The sequence below is a fragment of the Ylistrum balloti genome, unplaced genomic scaffold, assembly GCF_031769215.1.
Source record: "Ylistrum balloti isolate Yb309-2 unplaced genomic scaffold, AGI_CSIRO_Ybal_v1 Utg370794, whole genome shotgun sequence".
In the NCBI taxonomy this organism is placed as follows: Eukaryota; Metazoa; Mollusca; class Bivalvia; order Pectinida; family Pectinidae; genus Ylistrum; species Ylistrum balloti.
This window is the reverse complement of record NW_026782463.1, coordinates 852248-873278: the sequence shown is the minus strand read 5'-3', so window position 1 is coordinate 873278 and position 21031 is coordinate 852248. Positions and strand designations below refer to the sequence as shown.

General features: G+C 35.7%; 1 protein-coding gene across 10 annotated transcripts in view; it reads left to right on the top strand.

Annotated features, from left to right (window-relative positions):
* The window catches only part of LOC132558549 (arf-GAP with GTPase, ANK repeat and PH domain-containing protein 1-like), a 98856-nt gene that overhangs the window by 53919 nt on the left and 23906 nt on the right, over positions 1 to 21031 (top strand). For 3 of the 10 annotated variants that reach the window (XM_060223130.1, XM_060223125.1, XM_060223129.1), the window contains exons 6-10: positions 3401 to 3535; positions 4348 to 4568; positions 5262 to 5375; positions 7723 to 7824; positions 16085 to 16186. In XM_060223130.1, coding sequence (XP_060079113.1) covers positions 3401 to 3535; positions 4348 to 4568; positions 5262 to 5375; positions 7723 to 7824; positions 16085 to 16186 — 674 coding nt within the window. Of the gene's footprint in view, positions 1 to 3400; positions 3536 to 4347; positions 4569 to 5261; positions 5376 to 7722; positions 7825 to 10416; positions 10510 to 16084; positions 16187 to 21031 lie in introns of all 10 variants that reach the window. The other 7 variants (XM_060223135.1, XM_060223134.1, XM_060223132.1 and 4 more) reach the window with 6 other exon arrangements.

Genomic DNA, 21031 nt, shown 5'->3' with positions numbered 1-21031 from the left:
CATCCACCTCCCAAAGACACCATTCTCCCCAGACATCCACCTCCCAAGACACCATTCTCCCCAGACATCCACCTCCCAAGACACCATTCTCCCCAGACATCCACCTCCCAAGACACCATTCTCCCCAGACATCCACCTCCCAAAGACACCATGCTCCCCAAGGCACGATCCTCCCTAAAGCACAATCCTCCCTGAGATACTGTTCCTCTAAGCCAACAGCCTCCCAAGCTGCCTTCCACTCAAGACACTTTGAGGCTACACAAAGAGAAGCAAAATATTGTCAAGATACCACCCCTTCTATACAAATTCCTCCCAATGACAAAATCCATCTATTACCACATACTTACCAAAAAAGTCACTGTCTTCCAGTACTGTTAATCAGCTAGTAAAGGATATTATGACCAGTAGCTATGGCGATAAGTTGATCTGGCAAACTACAAGATTTGACTAGAATCAATAGAAGCTGGTACAGGCTGTAGAACTCTGGAGTTAACTTGACTACATAACCATATAAGGAGGTAGTTTCGTAATTGTTGTACAAGTAGATGGTATTGTTGGTGATTATTTCCTGTGATAGGTCATGAAGCTTGTCCTTTACTATTCATTTTTATACCGTACGTTGTGAAGATGAATTAGCTGCTATAAGTTTGTCTATAAAGTGTTTTCTTCATTTATTTGTGAGTTTCTCTACGTCTACAGAATTAGTTCACCTCTAGGTGTTAATGAAGAATGTAGAAAGTCTGTTAAATGTGAATACAGAAAGTCTGTTAAATGTATCACCTCATTCTGTTGTAATTTTTCCCAGAACGAAGCATTTTGTTAAGACAAGATGTGATGATGTTGTGTAGTAAATGTGGACTGTGTGTGAACTAGACTATAATCAGTACATAGTGGGAGAGATAGAATTACTATAGGTGGCGTCCATGTTACGGTTCACAACAGTTTCAAGTATCCAATATCTCTACACACACAGAATCAAAATTAGCCAGTGAGCCAATAATCATTTTAACCCACTTTGAAAGAAACTGGGGTGAAGCTAGAAAATTCAACAAATTGTGAGAGAGGTAAATACATTTTGCCAACTGTCCTGCAGCTGCCTGCACTGGCACAGTAGGACAGTTTTATCCCAAGTTCTTCCATGTGTACAACCCACACTTATCAGTTCGCTAATCTCTGAAAATGAAGTTTTCATCTGCCCGACCTAGGCTGTGTTGTGATGTTTCAGTTTGGATATATTACTACAGAGAAATATTTAAATGATATGGAGGTTTAGTAAACCAATCACGTCAGGATTTTATAAATCTGAAGTGTCCGAGTTCTATGGAGTAAGCTGTTGTGTATTACTTAATTGTTTGAGATGTGAAGGGTAAGTTGTGTACTTAAGGAAATGTCACTGTTCTGTCTTGTAAATTATATACCGTTTGGAAGATATTTTATTTAAATCAAATTATTTCAATACCAGTTTGTTCGCGAAGTGTGTGATATTAAAATTTTTGATTTGATTCTAGATATTGAAATTTTTTATTTGATTCCTCTGCCAAGAAGTTACTCTGGTGATTCATGGCCATCTTCAGAATGTAGGTTTAGCTGTGAGATTTTTTATTCCTGCATTCCTTGCTATTCTGTTTTTACAGTCAACGCAGCATTATTGGGACTTGATAATTGGATTTTGTATGGATTTATAAAAAATCAGTTTTTAAAAGTATTTCCAAAATACACAAGCATGGCATCCGAAGCATTAAATTTCAATTAGCTTTGCTTATCTCCTGAATAAAAAACTACGTTGGCAGTAGTGAGCTTGGAAATGTATGGGAGTTACAGATAAATGTATACAGTTAAACTCATAGCATGTTGATATTGAACATTACAGTAAATGTTCTCTTATTTTGATCATTTTAACAACAGGAATATTCAAGGATTCAATAAGACAGCTATAAAATAGCCAGTCTTTCCAGTCTTCATAATTTTATAGTGTATATTACTTGTAAAATATGAAGAACAGTTATGAAGCTCTTTTTATACAAACTGGCTGATTGCGATAACTCTGTTAAGGTGTCCTTGACCGGCAATTCATGTGTCTATGAACCTCAATACTATCCACAGTTCAGGTGTCCATGAACCTCACTACTACATCCACAGTTCAGGTGTCCTTGACCCACAGTTCATGTGTCCATGAATTTCACTGCTATATCCACAGTTCAGGTGTCCTTGACCCTGAGTTCATGTGTCCATGATCTTCACTACTACATCCACAGTTCAGGTGTCCTTGACCCACAGTTCATGTGTCCATGAACCTCACTACTATATCCACAGTTCAGGTGTCCTTGACCCACAGTTCATGTGTCCATGAACCTCACTACTACATCCACAGTACAGGTGTCCTTGACCCGGAGTTCATGTGTCCATGAACTTCACTACTACATCCACAGTACAGGTGTACTTGACCCAGAGTTCATGTGTCCATGAACTTCACTACTACATCCACAGTACAGTTGTACTTGACCCACAGTTCATGTGTCCATGAACTTCACTACTACATCCACAGTACAGGTGTACTTGACCCACAGTTCATGTGTCCATGAACCTCACTACTACATCCACAGTACAGGTGTACTTGATCTTGAATACTCCAGACAGTATGGGTTTCTTCTGTCAATAAATAGATGAAAAATTGGAAAGAAATAAAGTTCCTTGTTTGTAATTCCTGACATACAGCGTTAGAGGTATACTTGAGATTGACGTACTGGGCACCTGTGCCAAGTGAGCTGACCTGTGATAAGGGAAACATTATACATTGTGACTGGTACCTGACAGATTAAATCTGTTTATCAGTTCTATAGTTGTAAATATAATCTTATTATAGGTTTATCATTTATTTGTCTGTACTGATCATGATCTGCTATGTAAAAGTTGCCAAGTACAAGAGTTCTATTTGGGAACACTAACATGTAGGTCAGAAGAGTTGGCACCCAAGAACATTCTCTTCAAAATTGTTCAATAAATAGTACAATTCTGTACATTTGAACAGGTCTGAAAGCATTCTGTGTTCTTTCTTTTGAAAATTACTGCTTTTAGATAAATTATCTTCTGTAGGGTGATATATTTTATTTATTCACTAAGCTATTTTGAAATGTGCATCGAAGGTGTTAACCTCGACTAACATGCTTCCTGTATACGTAGACAAATGTATGTGTGTAATGGATTATGCCTCAAATAAATTCTGTGATAAAACAACAAGGTGATTCACACTTGAGAGATTTTTAAGAAAAGAGAAAGTGTCATGAATATAGTTTTGTATTTCTTGGCATTTAACAGTAACAATGTATCGTGATATTCCATAGTTGATTATGAAAACTTGGATTTGAAAACATAATTATTTGCGATGCTTTTTACCTTTCAGATTCTATAAGTGAAAGCAATCCTCGTGTGATTGATGATACCAGAGCCAGAAAACTTGCAAACGATCTCAAAAGGTCCTCATACTACGAAACCTGTGCCACATATGGACTCAATGTGGAGCGGGTGTTTCAGGATGGTATTCAATAAATTCTAATAAAACTTTCATTGAATTGGGAAAATACTGTAAAAACTAGTAAATAAAAGACCATACATTGATAAAAATATACCTAATTCATCAAAGTTTTCTTGTTAAACTGTGAACACACTTCATTTATTTGTTAATCCTTGATGTTAATCCTTCAAAATACAACCTTTGGAAATTAATGGTGTACACCCTAAGACAAGTAGCTTATGTGATTGAATACATCAGAGTAACTCCCCTTTATCATTGAATTATACATAACTATCAAGGCACCTTTACTCACAGATCTAAATGGCTATAAATATTGTGAGTGAATTTTCATTTTGATAAAAAAAAAACTGCAGCCAAATCAAGACAAAATAATTACTTAATAGACTTGATTTAGCTAATATTCTGAAGTTTTTGAATCAACATTTAGTATTTAAAGCTCTGTTTTATTAAGCTACTATGTCATCATATGTTAGCAACAAAGGAGTGTTAAGTGTTGAAGTTAGTCTCTAAAACAAAGGTGTCTTACAGCTTAGGAAATAAAGCATTGAAAGTTTGTGTAAGTTTGTCTCTTACAATATGGGAAATATAATATTGCACTTTGGTTTAGTCAATATCTAGGCTACAGCTCTGTAAATATAATATTGGAAGTTTGTCTCAGTCAGTCTCTAGTTTGCAGCTGCGTAATTATAATATAGGAAGTTTGGTTAAGTTGTACGCTTGATTATAGCTCCAGAATTATAAAGTAGGAAGTTTGCTTGTAGCGTTTTGTCTATGGTGAATTAAAGACTGATATTTTAATTGTGTTCCTGTTTCAGCATGTCAGAAGATAGTGCAGACACGTTACCCTTCTATACCACTATCAGTGCAGAATGTGCCCAGCACACCAGTCCATGCCCAGCGCCACTTCTTTATCACACAGGCCGTGCCCTCTAAACCTTACGACACCCATAGTACTAGCAGTCAATCTACGTCCAGCTCTGGCACGCTGGTGACGGGAACCACCAACAACACTTCAGGACAACAGAGTGTGGCACAGGTGATATCTCACCTCACACATATTAACATACATAGACCCTGGAACGATCTTTTGTGATCAAACACAATTTATATAATACTGGAGGTCTCCTTTTCATCTTTCTGAAATATTTATAAATAAATGTCAGCTACTGACACATAAATCTTTAAAAAAAAATTCATGAAAAGTGTGAATATTTGGCATGTTATTGGATGGAACCTCAAAACAACATGAGCAAGATATATATATTTACACATATATTCTCACTAAGCAAATAGAGAAAGTGGCGTGAGTGACATCCTCAGAATGCCTGAGGTTGTGATTATAAACTGGGCATGTAGTCCATGGATTTCAAAGATGATATTGTAATAAAGTCCTGATTAACTGCTTATTAAGCAGGTATCTGTTTTTTCTTCAACTAGTAAGGTGTGCTATGGGAAATGCTATATTTTTAATCAAGTCTGATATAATCTGCTTTTCTAACAGCAATTTTCAGAGCTGTTGTTATATTTTCCATATGAGCCAACATGCTTAAATTTTATTCTAATTTGAAGAATATATAACCCATTTTCTGATAAAGAGGTAATTGTATCTGTTATATGATATTTAGTTACAACAGCGTCATGGTAACTTACAGCTTTAATGCTTCAGTTAGGAATGTTTTGTCACACTGTAAATAAATTATTATAATAACAAAATATATAACTTTCAAAGGTCCAGCCAACGATGAAGGATGGTAAAGAAGGACAGGGCACCAAAGAGAAGGAGAAATCTGAAAAGAAGAAAGACAAACAGCAACAACAGATGCTCACAGAATCTCAAGAACAGGTATGTGGAATGATCGGAACTCTCCTTTAATGGAGGTTAATTAAGTATATACTGATACATAAATTCTGTTTACAGGTTGCACTCCAGTAATTCTTTGTTTCTATTTGTTAGGAAAATACTAAGTAACAATGAAATAGGATCACATGGCAAATTCAATACACCTGATATTAATAAAAATAACCTTTCTCACAAATTAAATCCACAACTTTTCCCTTCAATGTTTAGAACTAATTGAATAATAAGCTTTGAGCGTTTACATTAGGGTGGATTAGTAGCCACTAATGGTTTGATCACATACTTACCAAGCTTACATTGGTGTGTGCTTCCACCAGGCATGGAGTGGTTACTATGGACATTGTTCAGTTACTATGGAGATTGCTTACTTGTGCACCCTGGTTGCGGTTTCTCCAATCTTGACTGCACTTCAGCAAAAAAAGAAAAAAGATACATATTTCCAGTCCTAGTCATTTTTTTGTAATATCAACAGTATAAAGATATGAAAATGAGAAAAAAAAATTTTGGAAAAATTTTATTTTTATTCAAATAAGATAAAGGGATAGTTAAGAAATAATTATTTATTGAGTAAATGTAGATTTTTGATTAATGAGGCTGTAAAGGTATGTGAATAGTTTTGAAAAGTTAAGAATAGGGATTTGCTTACGGGATTGGTGTGAATAGGGTTCTTTATATAGTGATTTGGTGTTGTAGTCAGCTTTGCGATCAGCTTGTCAGTGTTATGCTTTCTTGTAAAGTTTGTATTATCAAATATCTTGAAGCTAAACATTCACCATTGAATCATCTTTTTTTGTGTCCCCTGATTGAAAGCCTACAATAATTATTCTTTTTTACCAGCTTTGACTAAATTTTGTACTTTTTAAATTATGGTCCTTAAGTCTACATTGATGCTTTTATCCAGATTCCTGATTAACACATCATCAACCTATTAACAGGATCAATGTGTTCATATGTTGTAATCAAATCATTTACATTACTCCTGAGCTATCCAGGTTTACCTCTAACAGTGAATTCAGAAATATATTCAGGCATTTGTTCCGTTTCCTACTGATATGAGCCGTTGTCGTAGCCTTCCGTTTAAAACTGTTCTGTGAAAGATCTTGGTTTTACAAAATTATTTCTTACGAGAAAAAACTTAACTGTTTTAAAGTCATAACAGCTGCATATCTTTTCTTGTTTTTTTTTTTTATCAATAAAATACATAAAAAGGTTCCTTTTGCAATGAAAGATTTGTTTTGTTAATGTTTATTTGTACAACACTTTGATACAATTACAATTGTTCTTTCTGTCTCGTGCTTGGATTTCAATCATTGGAAATTGTAATCAGGCATATTGACGATGAGTATATCATGAAAAATTAATAGAAAAATGAGAATGGAAAAACTAAATCTTTCTTAGGTGTGGAAATCTATTTATTCGTTAAGCAAGGATTTCGTAGCATTATTTATTTACAGTGTATTTTTTTTAGCTGTAATGTTCTGAAGAAATCTTACTATCTTTGTCTGATGTGAAACCTCAATAAATTTTATCCTGTATACTACATTTGTGGCCCTCTACATCACTGCGTAGTGGTCCTTATAATGGTAACTTTAGTAAGAGCCGTTTGTAAATTTTCATTTTTGCCAAATTTCTCCCCATAATATCTGATTTCCTTACCACTTGAATCTTGGACAGGACTTTGCAGAGCTGATATACATCTTTTTTGAGAAACATTAAGAAATTGGCAAAAGAATGTATCAGATATTAAAAGAATTTTTAAAAATTTTTAAGGATTTTTTTTTTTTTTTAAGATAAGTTTTATTGTTTGATTTCATTGTTTTTACTTTTTGATGTTGAACACGATGTTGTAATGCTTGGATCATCCCTGTATACTCATCAGATTGAAACAGTGTTGGTACTGATGCTGGTAGAGTATTAGGGCTGACTTGGTCATGACATGGCTCTTTATTAATGTCTATCCTTTGTTGTGTATATATATACAGTGAATGACTGGTCTAGTTCATGGACATAAAAACTTCGATGACACACTGGCAGCTGCACTTGCTGTATATGCTATAAATTTTGATATAAATCTCTTTGAGGAATGTTTTGTTTTTTTTAATACACAAATAAGAACATCTGTTTTGAATAAACATTTCAAATTAAGATATATGTTTTCATAAAAAATGAGCTGTGGTTAATTTGTTGACAAGTTTAAATCCGGTTATATTTTATAGATATGGCTATCATATTACCACCAACAGTTATTCACTGTATTTGATGGAGGCAATCAGAAGTACTAATGCATGTTGCATGCTGTGTATGGTTTTTCTTTTTGTCTTTTTCATTGTAGGAAGAGGATCGTGTGGACTTTAACGATATTCCCCCTTCTACACCCCTGTCATCTCGTAAAAACAAGAAATCCTCAATCATACAGAAGTCTAACTCCTTCAGCGTAAGTTCTTGTTTCTTGCTCTGCCTTGAGAGTAAAAGGGTGCTACTTTCATTTTCCATTCATTTTGCATTGGATACCAACTTGTGAACATGGCTGCCTTGACCCACCTTCATCATGGCAGCTAGACTTACATAAGGTCATACATATGTCATCAACTACCCCTCTTTGAGGGATCTACAACCATTTGTTTCAGCCAATTCTTCATTATGTAAGGCAGTTACACCTGAAGAATCAGGTTGTGACTGCAGTTCTTGTCGACGTTTCATTCAGTTGATCTTTTTTTCTACTGTACTATCACATTTTATCCAGCAAGGTGAAATGATAGATAAACTATTTTTTCATGAAAAGTAGTTTCAAATCCAATTACACAGGAAGTAACCAGCAGAAAATCAAACCAGTTATGTTTGGGGATGACTGTGAATTAGGTAAAAAAAAAAAATGGTCACATTTGTTTTCAATAATGAATTAATTTATGCAATGATACACAGAATATATTTTGTTTTTATAACATATTTGCTGTGAGATCTGTATTTAGGGTGTCATATTAATGTTATGTTTTTGTATAATTTTTTTTTCAATTATTGAGGAAGCATTTTAAGTTATTGATAGTAATGCTTTGATGAGACTGACCTAACTATATTTGATAGACTTATCCAGTGTATAAGGGCAATTTTATGGTGAAGGCTATATAACTCTCTTGCATTTTTTCCTCTCTATGCGTATTGTTTACTCCACAATTTGGTCATGCCTTACATTTGATGTTTTATAAATTCTTGAGTATCACTCATATTATGTACCCTTATTAAGTCACCATATTATCCTTTCCTTAATTTTACAAACATCGTTCAGCAAATATAAACCAATATCAGTAATACACTAATCTATTATTACACATATATCTTGCTAGGCATAAATTGGGAGACTGATAACCCATTACACCATTATCAATATACTTTCATCTATAGCTTGCGTATACAGTCTTTTCTCCATATCTGAGTGTGCGTTTAGCTTATAATTTTTCACTGAGCCAATCTAATCATTGACAATTATAACAAGTCTCTCATAATGCAATAGAACTTGTCCTCTTCTCCGGATCCATAGCCATAAATATTTTTCTAAAAAATCAAATGATATCTACAACATCCGTGACTAGGTATGACATTAATTTTATGATGTTGCTGTAAGCATTTAGTTTTTTGAGATGAACTTGGCACAAAGAGATTAATCAATTCTGTGTTTAAGCCTTAGAAAATGAACATTTAAAGTGGTGCTGAGAAATCTTTGTCTACGAGATTTATTTATGTCATAGATTATTAGTTGGAAATTTTTATATAAACAATAGAATGTGTCTACAGTAAGATTTTTTTGGTCCTTAGTGAAAGTGTTATAATTCTCTGTTGTTTTGTTTTTTTATTGACCTTTTGTTTCAGTTCTGTTTACAAAGCACTGTCATGCTACTGTGTAGAAGTCTGGCTATGAATTGTGCATGTTCCAGGCCTGGTACACAAGTTCAATAACATAACACATCTCAGGACATACAGGTTTTCATTGATATCAACAGAGCACTGTCATCAATTTTCTGTTGTAGACAGCAAACACAGAACAATTACTCTCATAAGAGAGAGTTCTTATAACCAAAATCTTCTCTGATTGTCTATGTAATGCAAATAATTTTCACTGTATATTGAAAATTCTGTGATGTTTATTGTCAATCTGTATGTGTGAGATATGCAAGTGATGTTTGTATAACATATTATATTTGTGGACTGCTTAGATATTTTATGTAGTTGAGGATGGCCTGTGCTATATTGTATGGTATTCAGTGTTCTCTAGATTCAGGCTGCTTTCTTATACAAACTAATGTTGGCATGGTAATGTGCAGCATTGTATCATTTTGATTGGCTATTTGCATGATTCATTTCAGTTCTGCAGCTAATATCATTGACAGATTTCATTGGTCTAAATCAATAAAGTGATAATAGAAACATATCCTACAGTATAAACAGTGTATGTAATAAACCTCCTATATCAACCCTACAAAACACAACAACATGATACAGCGCATAGACATTTAACTAAGACCTTAAACCTGAAACACAGCTTGATGACACTGGGGCTGTACACAGCCAGCTGATGATCAACACCCACACAGACTACTCATGCTTGTGTCTAACATCAATGGACGTCTAAATGCTTATGTGCTGATATATGTCTTGGAACACTGAATTCCTCATACTCTGTATTGTGGTACACAGAATCTATTTCCTAATGTTAAAGTTTAATCATTTCAAAACAATTTCATCATTGCTGATAAAAAAAAATTTCTTTTTCAAATAAATTCATTTCAATACCGTATTTCCACTGAGTGAAGGGACAGATGTAAATTAACTATCGGTGAATATGGTAAAGCTGCAGAGTAGTTTTTCCTGTTTTCAAACATTAGGACTAGAATGAAATGTGTGCCACCTACAGAAATGTCTACCTGTGTTACATATGATTTAGATGATTATGTTTTAGTTTCATCACAGATTCATTTTATTTGCGCCGTTTTATGATTTCTGCATGTCGTTTTGGCTTGTTTCCTATTTACAGGGACCAGTTGATAGACTGTTTTCTTCTCATCCGGTATCCACACCGATTCTCAGTCGGAAAAATTCAAAGTTTCTCAAAAACACCTTTCTAACTGTAAGTTTTGTGAAAACAGTGTCAACACTAGGAGGGTGTTGTACATTTATATAATCCCATATATCAAGTGTTATATATTTGTTGTATTTATCTAGTTTACCTTAGTAACCTGTTGTAAGGGCCATGTTTGAGGTACATTTTAAAGTCAATACTCACTTTTGATTACATCTATGGTTTTATTGCAGCATGTGTTAAAGATGATTATTAATGATTCAAGTTATACATTTTGTGAAAATAGAAGGAAAATTGTAACAGACTATTTTTTTTGTATTGACTTCAAAAAGTATCTCAAATATGAATGTATTTGTCTGCTAAACAACCTAATTTGTTTATAATACCCACAAGCTTGTACTAACTAGAACCGATTTTTTCAGGATTATAATTGTCTAATCATGCTCAGTTTCAGACCTTTCATGAATTCTGATCAATTAAAAATCACATGTCATATGTTAAAGAATTTGGATTAATAATTAAGTTTTTCTGACATAAATGTAATTTCAAACATGATTTGACAATATTTTTTTAACGCAGGTCGTGTATGAACATAAACAGTCTTTGTTTAGATGTGAATATTGTCTTGATTTTTTAACTGAGATTTTGTTTTGAATTAATGTTCGTTTTCTGTAACAGAATCAGACTGTAGGCTGTAGATGTTTTCCTAGAACTAGAACTTCTCTCAACTATTAGCAGAATTTCCATGTACTGAAACTTTGATACTTACATAGCTTTTCTTCTATACAGTAGAGGCTGCTTGTGACAATTTAGCAACATGTAACAGCTTCATAATCTATCCCGTATGTGACGAAAATGTAACGGAAAATAAATACAAATATATATGTGCCATGTGCATAAACAAAATGTATTTAGGGCTTTACTGAACATCCCCAAAATAAACAGAAATTTAAGCTATATTAGCAAGGTCAGGTATAACTAAATACCTTTAAAAATTTTGTTAAATGAACATGAAATGAATAAGTGTTAATGAAGGATAAATACTTACCATAACCTCGTTCTGATATTTTCTTTCAATCAATTTTAATATTTCATTGGTTTGCTGGTAGTAGAGTGACAGATGTTGTATAAGAAAATGCCAGGTCTGATGTGATGTGGTCTGATGTGATTTAAAAAGCATTGATGCAGGGATTTCAATAAATTAATTGACGTTTATAGTGCTAATCACAAACATATATAGTGTATGTGTATACTAGTACAAATGCATGTTAGTGCAAACCATGTGTATAGATAAACAGCCAAACCTACCTTTCTTACCTCTCTATAGCAACCACCTGTGTATAATAATGTTTCTGAATATTCTCTTAGTATTTTTTAGTTGTCTCTAAAGCTGTCTCTAAAGACTTTTAAGACAATTGCTGGTTTTCTGCTATGGATAATTATGGAGGTCAGGTTTGACTGTATCACCTTGGAAACAGTATTAGTCATAGATATGTAAGATCAACGTAGGTGGAGATAACTCTAGTTTGTCCCAACAGCCAGTCCACAAAGCCGTGGTAGAAATGTAGGGTCAGGAATCTTATCCATTTACAAACAAGCCTGTGTTTGAATTCTTTAGATCTACCTCTGTCATTAATGATTTAACATATAAATTTTGTTGTTTTTTAAAGTTAAAAATTATGAAAAAGATCTGTTTTTAAGGTAACCCAAACACTATAGTTTATATCTTGGTGTTTTGTGTTGCAGCATGATCTAACCATGACTAAGCTACTATAAGGTGCTCCTGCATCACTCATTTCACCCATGACATATTCAAGGTCACTTTCACAGTTGTTTCTACTATAGTCAGTCATCTATCACAGCATCATATATTGGTTAATATGTTACTGATAGAGTCAGTCATCCGTCACTACATCCTGTACCTGTTAATATGTTAATGATAGAGTCAGTCATCCATCACTACATCCTGTACCTGTTAATATGTTACTGATAGAGTCAGTCATCCGTCACCATATCCTGTACCTGTTAATATATGTTACTGATAGAGTCAGTCATCCGTCACAACATCCTGTACCTGTTATTATGTTAATGATAGAGTCAGTCATCCGTCACGATGTCCTGTACCTGTTAATATGTTACTGATAGAGTCAGTCATCCGTCACGATGTCCTGTACCTGTTAATATGTTAATGATAGAGTCAGTCATCCGTCACGATGTCCTGTACCTGTTAATATGTTACTGATAGAGTCAGTCATCCGTCACCATATCCTGTACCTGTTAATATGTTACTGATAGAGTCAGTCATCCGTCACTACATCCTGTACCTGTTAATATGTTACTGATAGAGTCAGTCATCCGTCACCATATCCTGTACCTGTTAATATGTTACTGATAGAGTCAGTCATCCGTCACGATGTCCTGTACCTGTTAATATGTTACTGATAGAGTCAGTCATCCGTCACTACATCCTGTACCTGTTATTATGTTAATGATAGAGTCAGTCATCCGTCACGATGTCCTGTACCTGTTAATATGTTAATGATAGAGTCAGTCATCCGTCACCATATCCTGTACCTGTTAATATGTTACTGATAGAGTCCATCATCCGTCACTACATCCTGTACCTGTTATTATGTTAATGATAGAGTCAGTCATCCGTCACGATGTCCTGTACCTGTTAATATGTTACTGATAGAGTCAGTCATCCGTCACCATATCCTGTACCTGTTAATATGTTACTGATAGAGTCAGTCATCCGTCACTACATCCTGTACCTGTTAATATGTTACTGATAGAGTCCATCATCCGTCACGACATCCTGTACCTGTTAATATGTTACTGATAGAGTCAGTCATCCGTCACCATATCCTGTACCTGTTAATATGTTACTGATAGAGTCAGTCATCCGTCACCATATCCTGTACCTGTTAATATGTTACTGATAGAGTCAGTCATCCGTCACCATATCCTGTACCTGTTAATATGTTACTGATAGAGTCAGTCATCCGTCACTACATCCTGTACCTGTTAATATGTTAATGATAGAGTCAGTCATCCGTCACTGCATCCTGTACCTGTTAATATGTTAATGATAGAGTCAGTCATCCGTCACTGCATCCTGTACCTGTTAATATGTTACTGATAGAGTCAGTCATCCGTCACTACATCCTGTACCTGTTAATATGTTACTGATAGAGTCAGTCATCCGTCACTACATCCTGTACCTGTTAATATGTTACTGATAGAGTCAGTCATCCGTCACTACATCCTGTACCTGTTAATATGTTACTGATAGAGTCAGTCATCCGTCACGACATCCTGTACCTGTTAATATGTTAATGATAGAGTCAGTCATCCGACACGATGTCCTGTACCTGTCATTATGTTAATGATAGAGTCAGTCATCCGTCACGACATCCTGTACCTGTTAATATGTTACTGATAGAGTCAGTCATCCGTCACGATGTCCTGTACCTGTTAATATGTTACTGATAGAGTCAGTCATCCGTCACCATATCCTGTACCTGTTAATATGTTACTGATAGAGTCAGTCATCCGTCACCATATCCTGTACCTGTTAATATGTTACTGATAGAGTCAGTCATCCGTCACCATATCCTGTACCTGTTAATATGTTACTGATAGAGTCAGTCATCCGTCACGATGTCCTGTACCTGTTAATATGTTACTGATAGAGTCAGTCATCCGTCACGATGTCCTGTACCTGTTAATATGTTACTGATAGAGTCAGTCATCCGTCACCATATCCTGTACCTGTTAATATGTTACTGATAGAGTCAGTCATCCGTCACCATATCCTGTACCTGTTAATATGTTACTGATAGAGTCAGTCATCCGTCACTACATCCTGTACCTGTTATTATGTTAATGATAGAGTCAGTCATCCGTCACGATGTCCTGTACCTGTTAATATGTTACTGATAGAGTCAGTCATCCGTCACTACATCCCGTACCTGTTATTATGTTAATGATAGAGTCAGTCATCCGTCACGATGTCCTGTACCTGTTAATATGTTACTGTAAATAATTCTTTTTACTTTTTGAGAAATATTAAGTAAGATAAAGAAAAAAAATGGACAATTTATGCAATTAAAGCTCCGATTTGTTTAATCCTGTCAGTAAGTACAGGGAATTTAAACTCAAATGTGTTGGCTGCTGTCAGTAAAGACATTTTCAGTTCAACTCTGTTACACCCTGTCAGCACAAACTGTTTCAGTTCAAATCTGTTATATTTTGTCACTACAGGTGTTTCGTTTTTTTTAATCAGTCAGTACTGACATTTCTAGCTGTAATCTGTCTGATCTTGTCAGTACCAACAATTTTAGCTCCCGTCTGTTTAACCTCGTCATTACAGACAGATTTGGTTCCTATCAATTGAATAATGAAAGCTGTAGCATATATTGGATGTTCTGCAGATAGAGTTCTAACCTGTGTAATGTCTTTGAGTTTTTTGTTATATGACTTTATTTTTGCAATCCCAGATTGAGTAAGCAGATTTATCCTGGTATTTTAATGCTATTTAGAGCTGACTCTGTGACTCCTATGACCTGGGTTGCTGTCCATGTCTTAATAAGGTCAGCCCACCTGTATTGATTGCCTTGAATATTTTGGCAGGAAATGAAACCGACATATTTCCAAGTTTATTTTGTGTGTTTCTCCTTCACAGCCAGACATTCTGATGTCCCTATACTCAGACATTAAGGTATACAGGTTAATCCTAAGCTTTTGGTGTATCATGGTATTGTTGGAATACACTCAGTTTCTATTCCTATCTTTTATTTTGCTGTTGATAACCATTAGCTGTCTGTACATGGGTCCATCCCTCTTCTGAAGTTGTTGCTATCAATTGCTTTCATCATCGTCGTCATCATCATCGTTATCATCATTATCGTCATAATCATCATCATCATCATCATTATCATCCGTCGCGCCTATGGAATGGTGCTTTGATGAGTTTGTGGGAGTTTTGGTTTTGAATGCAGTATTTTGTGAAGTTAGTCACTAACATGTGATATGAGAAAGGGAACAGGAATCGTCTGGTTTAGTTATTTAATTATCGCTGTTATTATCTGGGTTGTAGATGTTCACATATTCTGCATCCATCATACCCCTGATTACACTACTTGTCTATGACATACATGTTTGACTGGAAATATATAGATGGATACCTACCCTGGTTTTGGTGTCACACAATCAAAACATTTCATATTTTGCTTCTGTAGTTGTTAATTGAAATTTCTTGTACATGTTTAAAATGTGTTAAATAAACTTCAATTCATGAATTGTAAGGAAAATTCAGAGATCAACAATAAGTAATTTCTTATTTCAAATCTTATTAAAATGTCCTCTATACAAAATATTTACATGTTAATGTGGATTTATGGTATTCAATTTTGTATTGAGTTAAACCAAATGAGAATTATTGTTTCTGCTTCAGCATCAAAGTCATTATTCTCTTCTATTGAATAAAATTCGTTAATATAATGCTGTTATGATATGGAAAGAAAATTTCTCAAAGTAAGTAAAAGACAACAAAAATCTATTGTAATTATTGAAAATTTATATATTTTCTTTTTTTCTCCGATGGATTGCGGTTGTGTAGGAGAAAATGGATAGATATAAGATGGAGTTACACATACACGACAATAGTCCTTTCACTCCGCTTCTCAATCGAATGACAAGGGTACGGTCAAGTCTTGTGCTCGTAAGTTATAATATCACAAAGCTGCCCGGACAAAATGGACATCTTTTGGGAGTGATGCTGGAATTGTCTCCCTTTATTGCCTTTGTTACCATCATTGTATGGCAGTTGTCTCTGCATGTCTTTTTTTGTTTTCCAGTTAATCTTTGTACATATACTGTATTTATCTTCCATGATTTCCACTACCAGCATTTCTTTCCTCTGCTGTTTTATTTGTTCTCAAGACACTCCTCACTCACCATATGTTTTATTTCTGACCAGATAATGTTGTAATTCCAAAATATCTCCTTTGAATGACCAAATTATCTCCCTTTGCTACCAACTTGATTTTGTCTGCATGTACCAGCTGCCTTTAGCTAGGTCAACTAAAGCTGCCAAACAGGACAAAGACATCACACACTTTTCTATTTGTTGGTCTTATTGACATTTTCACATTTTAACACCAGAAATATTGATGGTCTACTGTTGGTTGACATGCTTTTTTGCTTCATTCAGAGTACTCAAATTTTTGTATTGTGAGGGACACATATGTTTGGTATTTTCTGGATTTCTTCTCAATTTGTCATTTACCAACACATTTTTGCTTTGACACACATGTAAATTTAAGTCACTTGAATACTGTATGTCTTCTGTTGTGGCAACACTTTTTTTTTCAAAACTCCGTATACCTGATTTGTGGTTGTATGGGGGAGGAAGGAGTGGTTTCCAAGATCAAGCTTACTTTCAGGATCATTTTTGTATTTTCAACAACAAGTGATTATGTTGATTGTATCATTGTGTGTACTGTATATCTTTTGTCCAACCATGCACTGGTATTTTGTCAAAAACAGAGAAACACAAGGTAAATACTGTATCAACATATGTAATGTCAATTACAGTGAAAAATCACTCTGGAATATAACATGACATTTAAATCCATGAATCAGGTACATTACGTTGGTAACACCTGGACTACCTCATTAGGACAGCTTCAGAACTGTTGGTCAAGCCAGTCACATCCTGAGCATTGTAGCTTGTCTTTCATTCCAGTACTGGCTGGTGTTTAACTTTAGTGCCAGCAGCAGATATCATTTAGCAAGCTATGTTTCGATTAAGCCTCAGAAGTATATCTTAAAAAGTACTGGTCACTCAACTTCAAGCTTTGTTTTGTTTAAAGTTCACTTTATAGAGATGCTGGTCAGCAAGCTGTTTTATTTAGTCCCAGCAATAGACATCAAAGTATTGGTCAGCAAGCTGTGTTCAATGCTAATCCCAGCAATGTGTTACCTTCTTGGTACCGGTCAGCAAGATGTGTTTCATAGCTTTTATAATCCTTCATATCAAGACAACTTCACAATATTGAAGTTTATGAGTGATAAGTGTACAAATCTATTGAATTATATATATATATTTGTGATAGTGTGATGTAGAATTTCAGAAAAATTATCTGCATGTTTACAGAGAAAAAATAACTTTTTCAAAAACTCCTTATGACATATAAATGAACAGTATGTTAATGGAGAGAGAAAAAAAAATGATTCAAGTTTTAGTTAAGTAGATCTTAAGCTTTTTTTGTATATATGTAGGTCATTTAAGGCTAAAAATAGATTTAAGATCGCTAGCAAATGATGTAGAATATTGTAAGCATGCTATTTAGTATTTATTTTGCTGTCAATGTATATTTTTTTGCAGCTGTTTACAGATTTAATTTATCTAACAACTACTATTAGTGCTAATATTGTGGCATATAGCTGTGATCCAGAAACACTGTATAGGTGAAACTGCTGTGAAGATCACACCATTTAAAACAATACTAGTGGTGGTTTTATAGATACTACTATAACAAATCTAACTCCTATTACAAATCATGTTACAATAAAAACTGAAAAATTAACAGATATTTCCAAAATTAATTTCTGTTAACGACTGATTAGATAATGTAACGGACCTCCTCAGCAGTCACAGATACACTGTTCTGTTCACATCTGTTTGTGCTTGCCGGACGAGAGTATAGGACTTCTCCATGCTTTTAGACTTTACAGGTACATCACTAACCTCCTTGGCCTTCTCAGTTTTACACAATTTCTGAGGAGGTAAATTTCCTGCTAGTTACCATGATTAGCGCTTGAGAGAAACAAAACATCAACTTTTCTCTGGATGTTCTCTAGCACTAGGATTTCTGTGGAAAGTTTCAGGTAGTTGGTATAGCAAAGAGTTTATTTAGTGATTTTCCAAGGTAGTATGATTAAGCTGGGTTTGAAATATTTTCCTTGGTGATATCCCCTGACATTACTGAATTGGTCGCTAGCTTTCTCCTTGGTGATATCCCCTGACATTACTGAAATGGTGGCTAGCTTTCTCCTTGGTGATATCCCCTGACATTACTGTATGGTCGCTAGCTTTCTCCTTGGTGATATCCCCTGACATTACTGTATGGTAGCTAGCTTTCTCCTTGGTGATATCCCCTGACATTACTGTATGGTCGCTAGCTTTCTCCTTGGTGATATCCCCTGACATTACTGTATGGTGGCTAGCTTTCTCCTTGGTGATATCCCCTGACATTACTGTATGGTCGCTAGCTTTCTCCTTGGTGATATCCCCTGACATTACTGTATGGTGGCTAGCTTTCTCCTTGGTGATATCCCCTGACATTACTGTATGGTCACTAGCTTTCTCCTTGGTGATATCCCCTGACATTACTGTATGGTGGCTAGCTTTCTCCTTGGTGATATCCCCTGACATTACTGTATGGTTGCTAGCTTTCTCCTTGGTGATATCCCCTGACATTACTGTATGGTGGCTAGCTTTCTCCTTGGTGATATCACCTGACATTACTGTATGGTGTCTAGCTTTGTCCTTGGTGATATCCCCTGACATTACTGTATGGTGGCTAGCTTTCTCCTTTGGTGATATCCCCTGACATTACTGTATGGTCGCTAGCTTTCTCCTTGGTGATATCCCCTGACATTACTGTATGGTTGCTAGCTTTCTCCTTGGTGATATCCCCTGACATTACTGTATGGTGGCTAGCTTTCTCCTTGGTGATATCACCTGACATTACTGTATGGTGTCTAGCTTTGTCCTTGGTGATATCCCCTGACATTACTGTATGGTGGCTAGCTTTCTCCTTTGGTGATATCCCCTGACATTACTGTATGGTCGCTAGCTTTCTCCTTGTATGGTGTATGCTAGCTTTCTCCTTGGTGATATCCCCTGACATTACTGTATGGTCACTAGCTTTCTCCTTGGTGATATCCCCTGACATTACTGTATGGTAGCTAGCTTTCTCCTTGGTGATATCCCCTGACATTACTGTATGGTGGCTAGCTTTCTCCTTGGTGATATCCCCTGACATTACTGTATGGTGGCTAGCTTTCTCCTTGGTGATATCCCCTGACATTACTGTATGGTGGCTAGCTTTCTCCTTGGTGATATCCCCTGACATTACTGTATGGTGTCTAGCTTTCTCCTTGGTGATATCTCCTTGGTGATATCCCCTGACATTACTGTATGGTTGCTAGCTTTCTCCTTGGTGATATCCCCTGACATTACTGTATGGTAGCTAGCTTTCTCCTTGGTGATATCCCCTGACATTACTGTATGGTGTCTAGCTTTCTCCTTGGTGATATCCCCTGACACTACTGTATGGTGGCTAGCTTTCTCCTTGGTGATGTCCCTTGACATTACTGTATGGTGGCTAGCTTTCTCCTTGGTGATATCACCTGACATTACTGTATGGTGTCTAGCTTTGTCCTTGGTGATATCCCCTGACATTACTGTATGGTGTCTAGCTTTCTCCTTGGTGATATCCCCTGACATTACTGTATGGTGTCTAGCTTTGTCCTTGGTGATATCCCCTGACATTACTGTATGGTGTCTAGCTTTCTCCTTGGTGATATCCCTGACATTACTGTATGGTCGCTAGCTTTCTCCTTGGTGATATCCCCTGACATTACTGTATGGTGTCTAGCTTTCTCTTTGGTGATATCCCCTGACATTACTGTATGGTGGCTAGCTTTCTCCTTGGTGATATCCCCTGACATTACTGTATGGTGGCTAGCTTTCTCCTTGGTGATATCCCCTGACATTACTGTATGGTGTCTAGCTTTCTCCTTGGTGATATCCCCTGACATTACTGTATGGTGTCTAGCTTTCTCCTTGGTGATATCCCCTGACATTACTGTATGGTGGCTAGCTTTCTCCATGGTGATACTCCCTGACATTACTGTATGGTCGCTAGCTTTCTCCTTGGTGATATCCCCTGACATTACTGAATTGGTCGCTAGCTTTCTCCTTGGTGATATCCCCTGACATTACTGAATTGGTCGCTAGCTTTCTCCATGGTGATACTCCCTGACATTACTGTATGGTGGCTAGCTTTCTCCTTGGTGATATCCCCTGACATTACTGAATTGGTCGCTAGCTTTCTCCTTGGTGATATCCCCTGACACTACTGTATGGTACTATACCTTCTCTCTCATGGTACTGTTTCAAACTTCATTTTCTCCCTGTATGTTTTTAAAAACTTCACAAACAATCAGTCTTTTCACTGGCCCCAGCTGAGACTTATCTTAAAGTGTCGTTTTGCTAGACGTTGATCTTCAATAGACTATCAATGTTGTGAGGACATAGAAATCCTTAATGAAACAACAATGTTTGACCTTTGTTCTCAGGACGGAATATTTACAAGTATGCAATGTACCTCAGGAACTAATGGGCACCCTGTAGTAGATGCATTAACAAATTGTCTTATTTTCTTAGAAAATACACCCTGGCAGCTAGTGGTATTTGGGAGAGCTAGATGGCTTATGAAACTAGACATGTACTTGTTGCTTATAGTTTGATATGCATTTTTCTGTGTAGTGGGTT